The 17,886-nt window shown below is 32.5% G+C and overlaps 2 protein-coding genes and 1 non-coding gene across 7 annotated transcripts; 2 read left to right on the plus strand and 1 right to left on the minus strand.

The window, feature by feature from the left end:
* Nucleotides 1-1,649: 1,649 nt before the first annotated feature.
* On the plus strand, nt 1,650-4,396 carry LOC143343975 (WD repeat-containing protein 13). Its single transcript, XM_076769474.1, has 4 exons — nt 1,650-2,484; nt 2,552-3,225; nt 3,654-3,946; nt 4,055-4,396. Exons 1-4 carry the CDS (start codon nt 2,403-2,405, stop codon nt 4,299-4,301), a joined length of 1,296 nt encoding a protein of 431 aa, XP_076625589.1. The 5' UTR covers nt 1,650-2,402; the 3' UTR covers nt 4,302-4,396.
* A 227-nt stretch (nt 4,397-4,623) lies between these two features.
* On the minus strand, nt 4,624-14,389 carry LOC143343851 (uncharacterized). Of its 5 annotated transcripts, XR_013080024.1 has the most exons (10): nt 13,213-14,386; nt 12,999-13,141; nt 12,883-12,906; nt 9,110-12,249; nt 8,492-9,023; nt 8,195-8,425; nt 7,788-7,914; nt 7,557-7,625; nt 5,288-6,578; nt 4,624-5,253 (listed from the first exon to the last, which is right to left on the minus strand). XR_013080024.1 is itself a non-coding variant. In XM_076769161.1 (9 exons), the coding sequence occupies exons 1-9, from the start codon at nt 13,304-13,306 to the stop codon at nt 6,049-6,051; spliced, it is 4,890 nt and encodes a 1,629-aa protein (XP_076625276.1). In that variant the 5' UTR covers nt 13,307-14,386; the 3' UTR covers nt 4,624-6,048. The 5 variants fall into 5 exon arrangements, 3 of the variants coding, with proteins under 3 accessions (XP_076625276.1, XP_076625289.1, XP_076625298.1); XM_076769161.1 differs by having other exon boundaries at nt 4,624-6,578; XM_076769174.1 differs by lacking the exon at nt 12,883-12,906 and having other exon boundaries at nt 4,624-6,578.
* Nucleotides 14,390-17,398: 3,009 nt separating this feature from the next.
* Nucleotides 17,399-17,470, plus strand: Trnaq-uug (transfer RNA glutamine (anticodon UUG)). The gene has a single exon. It is a non-coding gene; the product is annotated as a tRNA-Gln (tRNA).
* Nucleotides 17,471-17,886: the final 416 nt, after the last annotated feature.

Here is a 17,886-nt window from a genome sequence, read left to right on the forward strand (position 1 = left end):
CCCTGGAACTTACCGGCGTCCCTGAAACTTCTCGGAATCCCTGAAATTTCCAAGAAGCTTCAGGCGACGGCAAAAATTCCGGCCGGAGAAATTTTAAAGAGCTATTACGTAATATTACGTAATATTACATAATGTTACGTAATATTACGTAATTTTTGCCGAAAAATTCCGGCCGCGAAGAATTTTAAAGAGCTATTACGTAATGTTACGTAATATTACGTAACAGCTCTTTAAATTTTTTGCCGAAAAATTCAGGCAGGAATTTTAATCGCCGCCTGAAACTTCTTGGAAATTTCAGGGATTCCGAGAAGTTTCAGGAACGCCGGTAAGTTTCAGGGATCCGAGAATATTCAGGAATTCTTGGAAATGACGTCATTTCCAGGAATTCGCAGAAATTCCTGGCGGCGGGAAATTTGGAGAGGGAAAGAGGGGTAAAAAATGATGAGGATACATAGAATTCTTTGAAATTATATCATTTATTGCCATAGATTTACATTTTACAAAACTTTAATACATATAAACATATTATATTATATTACATCATGTCACAAGTTGTCAGCAACGGTCAGCAGTGGTCAGCGATGGTCAGCTGACGTTGGGAGATGTTGGCAGAGGCCAGCTTAGGTCGGGAGATCCTGGCAGAGGTCAGCAGAGGCTGGCAGTAGCCAGTAGTAATCGTTGTACGTTGCCAGAAATATAAGCGGTGGTCACCAGTGGTCAGCAGCGGTCAGCAGAGGCTAACGGAGGTCAGCAGAGGCATGCAGAGGCAAATAGAGTCCAGCTGGGGCAAGCAGTAACAAGTAGTAATCGTTATACGTTGTCGGAAGCATCAGGGGTGGTCAGCTGTGGTCAGCAAAGGCTAGCAGTGGCAAGCAGTGGCAAGCAGAGTCCAGCAGGGGCAGGCAGTAGCAAGTTGTAATCGTTATACGTTGTCAGAAGTATCAGGAGTGGTCAGTAGCGGTCAGCAGAGTCCAGCGGAGGCTGGCAGACGTCAGTAGTAATCGTTATACGTTGTCAGAAATTCCAGGAGTGGTCAGCAGCGGTCAGCAGAGGATGGGAGAGACTAACAGTAGCCAGTCGTAATCGTTATACGTTTTCAGAAATTCCAGGAGTGGTCAGCAGCGGTCAGCAGAGGCCAGTGGAGACCTGTTGACGTGAAGTCGGATTTCAGTTGTTAAGAGCGAGAAGACAAATGTGAGCCTTTCTCTCTCGACTCTCACGAGGCGGTCCGAAATTACTTCGGGCAACTTCGGAAAATCGAGAAAGAGGGGCATGCGTCATTTTGCCTTTATCGAGTTTCCGAAACTCCACGAGCTCACGTACGCGTGATCTGACATAGTGTGAGAAAGCACCTTCGGTGCCTTTCTAGCATCTCTGGTGGGCGCGCCAGGGTGCTCGGTTTTTATGCAACTTATCGGATCCTAACTGGCTGCTGATTGGCTGATATGATTAATAATTCTAAATAAAATTAAAGAATTATTATTTGAAATAATGGAATACTTAGCAAATAAATCGTTTGAAAATAGTTTTCATAGTCTTATTTGACAAACTATTTTCAAACGATTTATTTCAGAAATTCAAAAGTTCATTACCGAAAATATAATGTGTGGCCAGAAATGTTCGCTTGAAATTTCATGCGCATGTTTAAAACATCATAACTTCTGAACGGATTGGAGGATTTTAATGTTTCAAAATGCAAACAACGCGTATTTTGGTGAAGAATATGTAGAAATTCTAGAAATATTCGAAAAGTTGAACTCCGTAAAGTGTATACATACGTATATGTATGTGTATAGCTCGAAACGTAAAAATGCCTGGGCAGTCGAGATTCGAAATTGTATGCCATTGACGCGAGGACGGATTTCAGAGCTATTCAAGTGCAAGAAGGAAAGGCTCCCATTCACGTTCTTTATCGATTTCCCGAAGTTGCATGAAGTGCTGACCTGGTGTAATATGTGACTCGTGCGGTATGATATGTCCACTTTCCCCACCACTCCGTTAAACGCTAAAGAAATTCGTCGTTACTAATGTCGACGTCGATGTACTCAATTATACCAAATCTGGCCACACTCCACACTGCGTGGGAGTCGAGAGTTGATTCAGTTGATATTGATGACTATCAAACAAAACTATGAATATAATGTATTCTTTATATCGGATTATATATGAAATAAGAACGAATGAAAAGTACAAGAATAAAAAATGAAAGTATTTTCTAAATTTTGTTTTGTCTAATAATTTGTATTAGAATTTTATTTGCAAATTCAAAGTTATTTATTAGGTGAAGTGTCAATATCTATATAAATGTTAAATTTTAAGGAATGATACAATTCTTTCATATTATTAATATTTACCAGTATTAAGCACGTAACTCAATACTATCGATTTTATACATTATAAAAATGGTTACTATGTGGCATCAACAAGTATTTGCTCTTGATGCTAAGTATAATGGACAACGTGTCAATAAACTACCTTCTTTGGGTTTGTATGCGTTTCATAATCTAACAAATTGCACTTTATGAAAATTTGAAAATTAATAAAATTGTAGGGATGCTTTACATTCGTCGTAGAAATCAATTATTAAAAGAAAAATTTTGTAAGGATCCAAAAATCTGTGAAAATTATTTAAAACTAAGGTCAAAATTGTTATTTCTACGATACGGTGAAAGCTTGGAACAAAGTAGTCTTGGAAGCCACACAACTGAAGATGAGAAATCAGAAATTAAAATGAAACTTAATAATATACAAAGAAAATCTATTGCAGAAAACTTTGCATTCGATGGAATGCATCATGTTTTCGATCAACATAATGCCCCCGTAATAATGTTGAAATTTGCAAACAATGATAGATCAAAACTATGTTGTGCATCGTTAGATGGATTATTATCAATATGTGAGGCAATCAGTGTACCACCAAAAGTAATAGCTTTATTAGAAGGCCATAAAAAGGGTGTTACAGCATTAGACTGGAGTATTAGTAATGATCTCATAGTTTCATCCTCTTTGGATGGTACTATAAGACTCTGGAATGTTGCAACAGAAACTAAACCAGACTGTTTACGAGTGGTTAATGATCAACAACGAGCAGAAGTATTATGTTGTGGATTTATACCTATAAATAATAATTTAGTTGTTGCTGGTAATTCTCATGGACTTGTACAGATCTTAAATATATCTACTGGTATATATACTCGAGGTGGATCTTGTAAAATTGGAGGAAAAGTTAGTTTTCTTCAACTTTTAATTATAATATACATGTATAGAATAATTTTAGTATAGACTATCAAATTATGAGATTTTTCTACTGTCCTTGAAGAAAGAATCTATAATAAAATACTTCCTTTCTATAATGAATCCACTTGATAAAATGAATATTTTTCTTAATTTTATATTGAAAGAATTTTGAGAAACAATTCATTGTTTCATTGCAAGATGAACTTAATGTTAACATGACAAAAATGATTAACATTAAGAAAAAATAGTTTTAACAATAGAATCATTCTTTTTCTTCTGGGTAAGTAGAATACGTTTTTAAAATTTAATGATCTGCTTTTAATTATCCTGTGTATGCCTGATACAAAAAATTAATTATGTAATATAATTTTGGAATAATATAAGAAACTGAATTAAAATACCACATTTTACTTCAGATTTTATCATTGACTTGCGAAGGTAGCGGTGGTTTAGTGATATGGGCTGGAAATGATAGAGGAATTATTATGTCTTTTCAATTGGAACCAGGAACAGGTCGATTAATAAAATTACGAAGGGTACAAGAAATTGGAGGAATGATAACTAGTCTTTCTTGGCGTTCATGGTTTTCTAAAGATGCACCATGGCCAGCACTTTTAGTGAGCAGTGCATGTAATGTAGTACTGCTGTATCATATTATCGATAATCAGGGCTCCTTATCACTTTGGACTAAATATCCAATAAAACATAAGTAATTTATAATTTCAATAATATAGTTACTACGAATATCAATTACACTTTACAAATTAATTCAGTCAGAATAACAACAAATAAAAATTATTTTTTTTGTCACCTATAGACATTATTTTGTGAGGTCTACATTTTGCCCACAAATGGAAGCATGTTTGATAGCCACTGGTTCTGAGGATGGTACAATTCATTTATTAGATTCAGCAAGGAAAGGCAAGGCAGGAAAAATTAATCGCCTTCATGGTCATGCAACACCAACACTTGCTTTATGTTTTAATTATGATGAATCTCTTCTTGCATCTGCGGATCATCAAGGGCTTATTATATTATGGCGGAATCGTCAACGTCATATATAAACTTTAATACAAAACAAAATGATATTATAATAAACATTTTATAAAAACAATTGTTTTAAGTAAAATATTTATAATAAAGTTTGAAATAACCATTATATGTTTTTCAATTATTAAATAAATCAATTATGTTATCCGTACTTTATTTGCTAGAATATCGAATTTTAATTCAGCCATTTTCATTGAGATAAATTAAAATTAATTAAAAATAATTAAAATTGAAACACAGGAATAAATTGTTTTTCATGTAGACATGTGGAATTGATAGTGGATATGCATTAACGGTATGGGAAATAATAACAATGAATTATATACTCTAAGCAAATAAATTTCTGTTCTGTATAACAATATATTAATTGTTCTCTATTAATACCCTATGTGTTATAATGAGCACAGAGTTAGCAGTATCAATAATAATAGTAATAATTGTAATAGTAGTAAAAGTTGCATAATTAATGCTGTGTTATTGACAGTAACTGTAAGATGCAAATTCTTAATTTCATACATGTTAATGAAATTATGTGTTGGTGCAAGTACCAAATATATCAAGTTATTTAGATTTTTTAAAATATTTTTGTTATTATTCTAATCTATTTTGTTATTATACTATAATTTATTTTTTCTGTAATAATATCGAAATTTTTGAAAGGTATTCCTTCTAGATTGTATAATATTAATGATTAACAATTATTAACTTATCATTGGTATTTGTCGTTCTCTTTATAGCACGTATTCAAACAAATATTCACATTTCATGAATTCAATAGTTAATACTATATTCACAATAAAGAATTTTTTCGTGTACTATTACGTTTCACAAAATGTTTTCCGAGATTTCCGTTTTAAACATTAAAAATGATTGGGAAGGCTATATCAAACGTTTAACAAACATAATTTAAAAACATTGAAAAATAATATGCTATAAAGCACGGTAATGCATTTTTAGTTTTATGTGCTATTTTATCTAGTATCTCAATAACTTGATTTACTAAGTCAACTGAAATAAAAGTGCACATCTTGTTCCAATCATATTTCTAATAAAAATAAAGACAATACATATTTATAAAAAAAGGCATTTGTGCTTGAATTATTATACACATTTTTGTTGTAAACTGACATTCGATCACGATATCGTCTCTTGTTTTACACTATAATACTTTTAGAGTAGAGAGCTATTTCCTCCTAATAATATTAATATAATACAAAGAAAAATATGATGTTTGAAGGTAACAATAATTAAAATCAATATGAATAATTGTCATATCATCAATGAAAATAATAACATTAACTTATACAGGCACTAATCCTTGGGTGACGATTGTATATTGAACGATCTTTAATAAATATTTACACGCGGAACGAAATCACTTAACAATTTGATGTAGTCCTTACAAATCGATTGTCTGCCATTCGATTTGATTGGCGATTAAAATTTATGATTCATTATCGCCATGAAGCTAATTGTATAAAAAATTATGTCAATATTAAGCTCTATTTGTATATTCCTACATAACAAAGAAAAATTGTATGCTTCAATATATGTATAATGCTATAGACAACCGATTAAATCTTAGCCACAATAAAAATTTGCTACGTCTTATTTACATGTACATTTTATGTATAATATTCGAGATTCATTTCATAATGATCTCATTGAACAGAGTAGTCACTGTATTTTTGTAATGAAATTATTTCGGACGGACTTCAGCTAAATTACCTCTTAAAATTTTACTATCAACTTTGCAATATGTTAGTCATGAATTAAAACACTGCACTTGTCCATGGATTCAACTTTCTCTTGGCTATCACATTGGGCACTTTTTGAAGAAGCTGAATCAAGACTTCTCTCTTGTTGAGTATCTCGGAGAGGCACCGTTGGCAAAATATCATAGTTCAAGGAGTTTGGTAGGATACATTGGTCTTGTGTAAAGTCTATACTTTCCGATAATTCGGGTTCCTTATCTGTTTCGTCTAGTTGTTCAATATTATCCTCTTGTACTTGTTTGACGGAAAAAGAGGGTTTGCCATTGGTAGATAAATTTAACTTTAAACGATCTCTGGTGTGTCTCAGTTCTCCTAATTGATGTTGTTGACCATGGCCATAATCGTTTAATAATTCTATTCTAGTTTGTTGTACTCCTTGTTGATTGCCGTCCACTTCGTCTTGTTCTTCATTAGCTGATGTAGAAGCACCAGGAAAGAATTGGCTTACATATTTACTGTCGCCAGTTTGAAATTGAAATGGACGATTTGAACTGCTTACAAAGAATTCTTCATTTCCTACAATGGAAATAAACGTCATAGTACTGTAGGAAACGAACATTAACTGTTGGGCCGGTTAACCCCTTGCACTACGCTGAAATTCGGAAGAAACCGTGCCTAACCCATACGCCCGATTGATCGGAACAAACCCTAATATCGGAACTTGAAACACGATATGTCGATCGATGGAATATCGATATTTACGAGTTCGACTCGTGATATTCATATTTTGTTGAAATGTCGATTACGAGTTACATTTGAATTATTCACGTTTGACATGAAATTGAACAACGAGCCTGACTCGTGATATTCAAGTTTGGCCTAAAATTTTCATCACCAGTCAGACTCGTGAAAATAGTGCAAGGAGTTAAGGTAAACGAACTCGTTAGGAAGAAGTGTGACAGATATCAAATTCTCGTGCCAACAGAAATCGAAAAATTCTTTAACCTGTTGCAACCTCAGGTTTCATTTCTAAAACATAAGCAATTCGTGTTGATAATAACCTTTTTATATTAATTTATATTCTACGCTTGGGACCCTTAATTCTTTAAATTGTATTAATCTATAAAATTCTATAAATATATGTATAACCTCTTTCGCTAGCGGGTCAAATAAAATAAAATAACATTTTCTGCGATCAAGTATAGGATAAAGATGTAAGTCGAATAATATGTCTTAATTTAATATAATATAAAATTTATAACATGAAAATACACACACACACGCGCGCGCGCGCGCGCGCACGCACCCACCCACCCACCATTGAATATAAAAGTCGAATATGTAATTTATGACTGGAAAAAAAAACGAAACCTTATATTGCAAAATAACAAAGAATTTTCCAATTTCTTTTTATATGAAGACCTTTAATATTTCAACTAGTCCTATCATCTTGAGATACTTTATAGATTTATTAAAACTTTCCTAAATGTTATAATAACAACACAAATTTATAAACAACAACATAAATAAAAAAGGAATAGTAATGCAACATACCAGAATGGTTGGCATCATCATAGTCCAGAGGATATAGATCTAATCGAGGTTCATCTATCATTTCCCAATCTAAAATAGAAAGTAATCTACATATAAATCTTATATATAAAAATAGTTTTAGATCTAAATTTCATCCCATTAACAGAATATGCATTGATATTTCAAAATTACACATGAATGATGAGTTAGTTGAATAAAGTATCAAAGTATTCTAAGTTACTCATAGTGTACCAGCATATGAAGTTGGTTCCCAGGTAGTAGTTGTTTCTCCTTGAGTATCGGTAGCTAATGTTTCCTTTGGATATTCGTATACGCAGTGATAACGTTGCTTCTTGAACCAAACACTCTTCTTTTGATCCTGGACAAATCGCACATTGTCGATCCGATAAAAATTGTTAAGTTATATCTATATTTAACATATATCTAACGTGTAAAAAGTACATTTGCTAAATACCTCAAATTAAATCTGCAATAGAAACATTCGTAAGAAGGAGATTAAAATATATAAAATGTTCTATATGCAAATAAATGATACACCTACCGATTCGTCCTAGCAGCAAAATTGAGGACAAGAAGTTATAAATGCTTATACTACATTTAAGAAAAAGTAGTCAAGATAATGCTATCATAAAGCTTACGCCAGATTTTAATGTTTTATCTGGAGATCTTAATGCGGAACGGTGGGGTGCTAACGTTGCATTCCAAGCTGATGGCGTGAATTCTTCTTCTTCTTCCTCCTCATCCTCTTCCTCTCCTTCCTCTTCCTCTTCTGCATCCATTTCATCTTCAACATCAGCATCTACTGTCCTTTCATTATTACTCAAATTATTTCGAATTTGAATTTGCTCGACATGTGGTTCATTGTATCGCTGTAAAATAAAACGAAACATTTACCAATGATGAAATTATTCTACATTAAAGTATAGAATAAATACCTTCCAAACAAATTCTCCAGAACTAGAACTATTATCTTCATCTTCTTCATCCTCTTCTTCTTCGTCCTCTTCTTCTTCATCTTCATCCTGACTGCCCCAATCATGTTCTGTTGCAAAACTTGTTGACATTAGATCATCCTCTAATGGTAGAGGTAATGGTAATGGAAAAGGTGGAGGTAATTGTTGCCATTTTGATTCTTCTTCAGGACTTGGCAAGGGTGCTACACCACTAGCAATCATGATATGTGATTTATCATCGCGGGAACGAACGACCGAACAATTATAATCCAAATTTTCTTCTTCAGAAAGATCACCGTTGGTTGTATCTCGTTCATCGTCCTGCAATGTTTCTCCTAATCCTTCTAATAAAATCATCTTATTTGTTCGAGTGTCAACTAACAATACATCATCTGATGCAGATTCTTTTGAAGCAATTGATGTGTCTCTAGAATTTGACATAAGAGACTCTGAAGTAAGAGTACTTTCTCGTTCTTCTTGGATTGGACTAAGTGGTGTACCATACACGTTATATCTACATATAATAAATAACTTTTTTTATTCAATTTTTTATTCAACTAGTGCTGTATTATAGATTATTATAAGGAATAAAAATGATACCTTATTGAAATACCCACTCCTCCACTGCCTTGGTTTGACAATTCTTCATTATCATCATCATCATCCCATTGTTTATTGTCTATATCACTAGATGCAGAAGGATTATCATCATCGTCATGACACTCCAAAGGTTCTACAACAGACATTTGAGCACAGGGCAATTTTTTTCTAAGTTCATTTCGAATTGCTGTTACAATCTCTTCTTCCATGCCATATGACACATAAGAATTATCACTACGTAAACTCATTGTAGAACTATCTTCATCTTCAGTTTCGTTTTCTTTTTCTTCATTTTCGTTTTCGTTTCCATCTTGTAAGCATTCTTCTGTTCCTTGATATCTACTGGAATATTTAGTATTTACTAATATATCATTTTGCACTGAATCTTTATGTTGGAAAATAGAGTTAATGGCACTTGAATCTTTTAATATAATCATTTCTTCATTTCTAATTGTATTTTTTGTCTGTGTTTCTTTTTCGCCTTCTGGCATTAATTTCTTCGCATCATTCTCTGTTTCAACTACAGTAGCTATAGCTTCGGTAGAACCAGATTCCTCTTCATTTATATGAAAAACTCTGTTTTCCGTATTTTTAATTGAGGGTAAATTTTCAGCTATATTTTCAGATCCCTGTATCGTCGCATAATACTCAGCATCAAGAATTGTGTCTAGTTCAAATAAAACCTGTAACTGCTGTTCTTCAGTACACATTGGTACAATTGTAGTAGAATCATTAGTAGAAGATAAAGGAACTGAAGATGGACAAACATTTTCTTCTTCCTCGCAAGATTCTTTATCTCTAAAACCAGAATCAGAACTTTGTTCATCATCAGGAGTAGATAATTGTTTTCTTTCTTCTTCATCATCATTTGGTAAACACCTTCGTTCTATGTCCATTTCTCCTCCATTAGAAAATTCATCGTCTGCATTATATGCAGAATATTTTGTATGAGATTTTGATGTATCTGGCATAGATACAGTAGTTACAACTAATTCTGGCATACTATTATCTTGTTGCTTAGATGACGATTCTGTACATTCATTGAATTCACCTTCATACAAAAAGCCAGGTACTTTCTGTTCCAAAGCAGAATCCAATGCATGATTCCAAAGTATAACATCAACTAAGTTGCTTTCATCTGCCTCAAAATTAACTGAAAAATTATTAGAAAAGCAAGTATTGTCATTGTTTTCATGTTTAGATACATCATTATGTTGAGACTCATCGTTTTGTTTCAACATTTCAAAAGAAGATGTATTATCAGGTACAAAACGAAGAAGAGGAAGATTAGGATCTCCTTTTGATACAAGTCGCAATACATGTTTAATATTATGAGTTTCTGTGCTTGTACTTGCAATGGGTGCATGATCAGTTTCTATAGTAGGTTCTTTATCATCTAAAGATAGCCTTAAAATTGGCGTTTGACCTTGATCCATAGTTAATGTCAGCAATTTTGGCCGTTCTGAATTATCTAACATTTTGATCTTACTTGAAGCGTTATTTGGTAAAGGATCTCGTAATTTTCTCAATGCTTCATCAAACTCATCTACACGAGTACTATGTCTAAGATCACTATCGCTACCAGTAGCAGACAATTTTTTCTTTGCATGCTTTTCTGATATTTGAGCTCCCATTGATAATTCTGCATCAGAATCAAGATCAATATGTACAAGCACCATTAAATCAGTAACAGATTTAGATTTTTGTTTTACTTTTTCAGTATAAACTCCTTGTTCAATTCGTCCTTTCCAACTCTCTTCTTCAGTTTCAGAACTAGATTCATGATGAACCACAATATTTCTAACGTGTGGTACATTTTTCACTAATTCACCAGGTCCAAGTCGAAATGACGATTGTCGCGATGTATCGTCAATAATAGTAGTCCAGTAATCTGAGTCAATACTGCCTCTGAGATCTTGTAAGCTAGCACTACGTACATTTTTATTCATGTTAACCCGCAATTTCTCCCATCTTTGTTCGAAGTCTAAATACTCTGTACGATTGTTCAGAAGGAGTTGCTTCACTTCATCCAAATTCGATCTTTTCTGTGGATTTAAATTCAAACATAAATGAATTGCTTGGATTACATTTGATGGACAATTTTCTAGATAGGTTTGCAGCACTTGTGTACCATTTGGCAAGAAATCAGTTCTTAAAGATAGCAACATTTGAATTACTTGTTCATCACTCTTATCATTGAATGGTCTATTTCCCCATGTAGCAATTTCCCAAAGCAAAATTGCATAACTCCACATATTTGCTTGAGATGTAATCTCTCTTGTTTCAATAGTAGTATCAGTGCATTCTATACTTTCCGGTGCTGACCATCTAATAGGCAATGCACGGTCTCCAACCACGTAATAATCATCAGGATATTTTTCTACACCAGTTCCATAATCTCCTAATTTTGCCGATAAATCTGATGCTACTAAACAATTTCTAGCAGATAAATCTGTGTGTACAAATCCATGACTGTGCATATGTTTTAAACCTGCTGCAATATCCAGTGCCATGCGAACTGGAATATTTTCTTTATTAAGGGCTTCTTGAGATTTCAGATCATGGTTTGATAACAAGAAACTTTTGAGGTCACCAACTGGACACGATTCAAATAACAACAGATATGGGTCAGTTTCTAAGCAAAAACCTAACAGAGTCAAAACATTTTGATGGTGTAATTTTAAATATGGTGTAGCTTCGCCAAGAAACCAGGCTTTCTCTTTTGAAGTAGCTTCTTCTGTGAGAATTCTCACAACAACACCTCCATTTTTTGAAGTCCTGTTAAAGCCTTCTAAATCAGCTTGACCCTCTACAACTTTTCCAAACCAACCATGCCCAATCTCCCTTAAATATTTTAACTTTTCTCTTGGTATAGATAACTCTTGTGCTTCAAACCATTCACGACAAGGTTCTGGGAGTACATTAGAATCAGAATCATGCTCTTCAAAAAATGATGTTGATAGTGGCAATGGCTTAAATTTTGAAGAATTTTTAGATCCAGATATAATATGGTCTACAGGTATAGGTTCAAACTGTACTCTGTCTGCAACAGCTAACATACGTGGAACATCTAACTCTAAACCTTCGACAGAGTGTTCAAACGTTGATTCCTGTCCAATGTTGTTCCCATCTTTGAACTCCTAAAACATAAAAAGACGATAATATTCTCCAAATCTACTTTACAAAAATTAGAAACAAATAAGTATTCTAAAAAATGAGAAATTAATATTCATTTAGTATTAAATACTATTACACATATGTTTATAGATATAATTTTGATTATTTGCATTCAATATATATTTTACTACTTGTAAATAATACACATGCAACTGTTTTGAAACATTAAAAAGATACAGTAAAATTTTTTGTACATTCACTATTTCCAAAATACTGTATTGTTAAACAGTTTTTATGCGTTTTTAGAAATAATAAATTTTAAAACAATAAACTATTAATATATGACTCTTTCTATAAGAATAATATGTTCAGTAAAACATTAATTCCTTTTATAATAATCACATTTCTATAACAATTCTTTAAACTTCTGTTACATCCTTACAAATGGCAATATAATAATTTAAAAGCACAACCGACCAAGTAAAATAAAAATATGTTACTCAATTATTGTTTCAAAGATTCTTTCATATTCTTGCTCGTGTTTTTATTTTATTTTTAATATTCGAATAAAGAGAGTCATTGTTAAATCTTTTATTACTTTCTAGCAATATTGTTCTAAAATTTTTAGTTCAAAGGGTTTGTAGCATCAAAGTTACCTGTTTGCACTTTTCTGCTTTGTCCTACAATTAGAAATGTATAAATCATTGTTAAGACGATAAGTAACCATGTCTTTTATCTGTTATATATAGTGTTACAACAAATAATAAATTACCTGAAATCCTTTAGGTCGTCTTGGCCTTCGACAACAAAGACATCCAACTAAAGTAAATGCTGTAGCAGTCACGCTTAAAAGTCCAATTGTATATTGTATCCAATATCGTTCCCATTTTGATGATGTATAGATGTATGGAAAATCTATTACAAATGAAATAACCTCTCATTTGTTATATGCTACTAAAATACACGTTGAAACACAGTTAACATACCTGTTCGTATTGAAGACGATACAGGATAAGCGGTAAGTGTCGGTAGACCCGCCCAAAACAGCCAACATATCCAGCATAATATAATATCCAACATCGCGCATTGAAGCTCTTTAATGATGATCACAATCCATTTAAGTCATTCTTAAAAATTGAGGGCTCCTCAAGACGGTGTGTAATTGTAAAAACAGAATGTTTTATTAAGTCGTTAGATGTTCCAATTTTACGACATACATATCACAACTTTCCGTAATTTCATATTTTTATATCTACACTTTATTGGAAACTAGCTTCGGTCGTACGGAATGTTGTTGAATGACTCCGTCACAGCAATTATAAAATGTTGCAATAGTATGTAAAACAGAAATACACGTTTCTTAGGGAAACCACCTGGGCCAAGCATGATACGTATCGTGAAACGGATACAATACAATCGGCCACGGTCCGGTTAAAAGGTAGGTGTAAAATCACCACGCTTGCCAAACCCAGTTCTATTCTTGCCCCTCTATTCTCTCTGTTGCTCTCTTTCTACTTCCAATACACTAAATGCATTCACACACGTACATACACACACATATACCCTGGCTAGACGATCGCTCCAGTCTGTGACATTTTGATTAGCGCCACATCATATGCATTTAACTATAGAGTTGACTGAAAAGTGCAGTTGAATACACTGTTTTTAAAATAAATACATTAGATAAACGATTAAGTAAATTTTCGCATTTTTTGCCATATTTGTAGAATAATGTGTAATATAGAGAATCTGTCTGCAGGAAATTGATTTAATAATAGTTAAATGAAATAGAAATAATTATTATTTTCCAGAATTAACAATTTTACGAAAAAACTGCGGTGTCCATGATTACAATCAGATATAATTAATGAGATATTTTTTAAATCTGCGTTTCATAAGATAATGATTATAATTTAGTCTACCTAATAAGTGTCATACGGTAATAAATGTATAGTAAATACGTCAAGGAAACAAAAAATAATACTAGCAGATGTGATCGTTAATCTTTAAATTACCAGATATTAAAATTTATGTAGAATAGAATGTCACTTATTTATTTTTTAAACGAATTTATTTAATTAAAATAACAATTAATGTGTACTTGGTGAAAGAAATATAACGAAGTCGTAAAATAGTAAGGGTGACGACGTTAACGCACTTTAATGTTGGGTGTAGAAACTCAGGGACGTGACTGTATACTTATTGGCCACTATCCTACGGAAAGCTTGAGCAAAAGCAAACACAGGTTAGATATAGGTTAGACCTATCTGGCATTTTATACAAACTGGTGTCACGCAACTGATGTATGTACAAACTTTGTGAAAAATCAGTGGTTTTGTGGTGTATTTTACATATAATGAGACTCTGTATTTAACCTAATCATCGAAGTTGTAAAATATAACAAACGTACATCGGCGAAATATTATAATGTAATATGCTCGGATAATTTCATGTGTTTTACCTCGGATAACTACAATAAAAACATCCTTACTACGATTTATGTTTTTTTTAGCTAGAGTGGATAATAGCTGTGAAAACAAAATCCTGTTGAGTGACATAAAAGCGTGACTTAAAACCACGCGTGTTCGATGTAACAACTACGTAAACAAAAATCTTTTATATTACTTATTATATCTTCATGAAAGATATAACAAGCGTTTTCCGTTTTTCTAAAAAACTTTCAACTACATATATGTAGTCGAAATTAATCAAAATAAAATCATGTTTAGATTCATTTTCATCAGAAAAACTTTACTTATCTATAATATAAAATATATACAGGGTGTTTGGCCACACCTAAGAAAAATTTTAATGAGAGATTCTGGAAGCCAAAATAAGACGAAAATCGAGAATATTAATTTCTTGATTGAGGCTTCGTTAAAAAGTTATTAACAAATTAAATTAAAAAATTTCAAATCGTTCTGGACAAATTATTTTCGGTTGCGGGGGTCAATTACAATCATTTTTTGTGAATAGACATACTGCGTGCGTGTAATAGGTCACGACAGGTCAATCCTAATGGTTCTTACTCAGCATGAGAAACTCTATTTACCGACGTATCGACAGTCTTATAGTTTTCTGAGTAAGAACCACTAGGACTGACTTGTCACGATCTATCGCGCACCCACAGCTGTTCGCAAATTACCGTTCTACAGATGGAACTTTAAACATTAATAACTTTTTAATGAAACCTCAATTAAGAAATTAGTATTCTTCATTTTCGTCTTACTTTGGCCTCTAGAATCTGCCATTAAATATTTAATAAATTTTTTCCGAATAGATGCCGAACACTCTGTGTGTGTCACTGCATTCTCTTTCTCTTGACGAACTTCAAATTGTTTCATAGCTGAAACAGTAGATGGTGCTACTGTAGCAGTAAAATGTAGTATTTCCAAAGGACACATGAAACCAGTTAGTGGTTTAAAAGAAAGTGGTTTGTCTTTAAAAAAAAATGTTCCCAAATTTGACGCAATTTTCACATATACGCGTTAAAAATAGTTTACTAAAGTGTCCTGATCGTATAAAAACAAGTATCATGTAGGTCCCAATTAAGTTGTTGCAAAAAATTATTTAAACGTTATTGGTAAAAAGAAGAAGTAAAAGAGCGAAGAAAGTTGAAATAATTGTTGAAACAGAATGTCAGTATCGGAACCGTAGAAACTGAGCGCTAAATGAATTATCTGAAACAAACTTCACCACCGTATTTTTACAACTTGTTATATCAAATTTAACGATGTCAGGGCTGAAAAATCAGCTGATGCATATAAAGCTGTGTATCCAGTAGCCGTGCAACCACGGACACTTGACGCGATACACGTGCATGTATGTACATACACATAGTCGGAGCGAGGAAGAAACAGTGAGAATATATGTATAGGATACATTTAGCATTTGCACAGAGTGCCTTACGATTGCATAACCAGTGAATATATGGCTAATACAGATACTCTATTAAATAATAATAGTAGATTTAAATCTATTATTGCATAATATGTCCAGTTAAGAACCCAATAAAAATAGTTTATGTGTAATGTACTGAAGGTATTTTACAGGATTTGGTCAAGTTTTCTTATGAAAATAACTAATAGCTCTGTAGATTCAATCACTTGTTGATACGTTTATCAACCAATCTATACACGTCTTATACGTATAAAGGGTGTTCGGTCACCCCTGGGAAAAATTTTAATGAGAGATTCTAAAGGCTAAAATAAGACAATCATCAAGAATACCAATTTGTTGATTAAGATTTCGTTAAAAAGTTATTAACGTTTAAAATTCCGCCTGTAATACGGCAATCACCGACAACTGCGTGCAAGCGACAGTGGTTCTCACTCAGTATGAGAAACTCTACCTACTGACGTATCGACAGCCTCACAGTTTTGTGAGTGAGAACCACTAGGGCTGACCTGCCTCATCCTATCGCCCTCACGCAGTTGTTTGCAGATTGCCGTTCTACAGGCGGAGCTTTAAATGTTAATAACTTTTTAACGAAGCCTCAATCAACAAATTGGTATTCTTGATTTTCGTCTTATTTTGGCCTTTAGAATTTCCCATTAAAATTTTTCCCAGGGTTGACCGAACACCCTGTATACATTAAATATGTACAAGTCGTCACAAACTCGACTAAATCATAACAATTTTAACTTCTAAAAACCTATGATCAACCCATGTCAAATCACCTTATTTATCTAGAAGCAAAAAGAATAATAATTTATTTATTTGTACGTTTTATATTATACAAGAAATAAATAATACATTATGCGTTATATTGCATAACAAGCAATATTTTTCCATAAAGAATTATTATCCTATGCGAATGAAACTTTAATAATGTAATAAGTTAAACTTTAGCAACGTATCTGATAAAAAACACACTAATGCTTTCTTTACTTCTCAATTTGTAAAAAAATGCAATTTATAGTTTGTTAGTCAACATTACAATCAAAATATTAGAATTTGAAATTATTAATTTAAAACAAAATATATTAATAGTCACATATTTTACAATTGTAATATTTCATGTATGTATCGTAGCAATAATGGACAATAAATAGGTATTATTTAATATATTTTAAAAGTAATTAACATTTAGTGTATATGAAAAAATCTTTTAATAAGGGATATAATTATTTATTATTTAAAGTACTGATAATAAAAGCGATACGTACAAGTGGTCCCATGGTGTAATGGTTAGCACTCTGGACTTTGAATCCAGCGATCCGAGTTCAAATCTCGGTGGGACCTGAATAGTTTTTTTTTTACTAAAATTTAAGACTTGAGCATTATCGTAACACAAATAATTTAGAAAATGTTACACTAAACATGTTAAAACATTTGAAAATAAATTCAAACAGTAAATTATAACAATTGCGGACATCCACTATGTAATTTACGAAACATGTTCTTTTGAAGAAGTATTTATAAATCTTATGATATAATAATTAAATATTAACAATGAAGTCATTGCTATTAATAATTCAGTTTATTCATTAAACTTTTATACTGTTTTGAAATCTATCTATATAGTACTGTTGAGTATATGCATTTATATTTATAAATTACAATTAAATTAAGAGGGCGTTGCTATCGGTTGTCACGTGTCAATTTGACACTGTCAAATCCAGTCTCTCGATTTGTACAATTCGACAGCTGGTTCATAA

Source organism: Colletes latitarsis, chromosome 1 (genome assembly GCF_051014445.1).
Source record: "Colletes latitarsis isolate SP2378_abdomen chromosome 1, iyColLati1, whole genome shotgun sequence".
NCBI classification, from domain to species: Eukaryota; Metazoa; Arthropoda; class Insecta; order Hymenoptera; family Colletidae; genus Colletes; species Colletes latitarsis.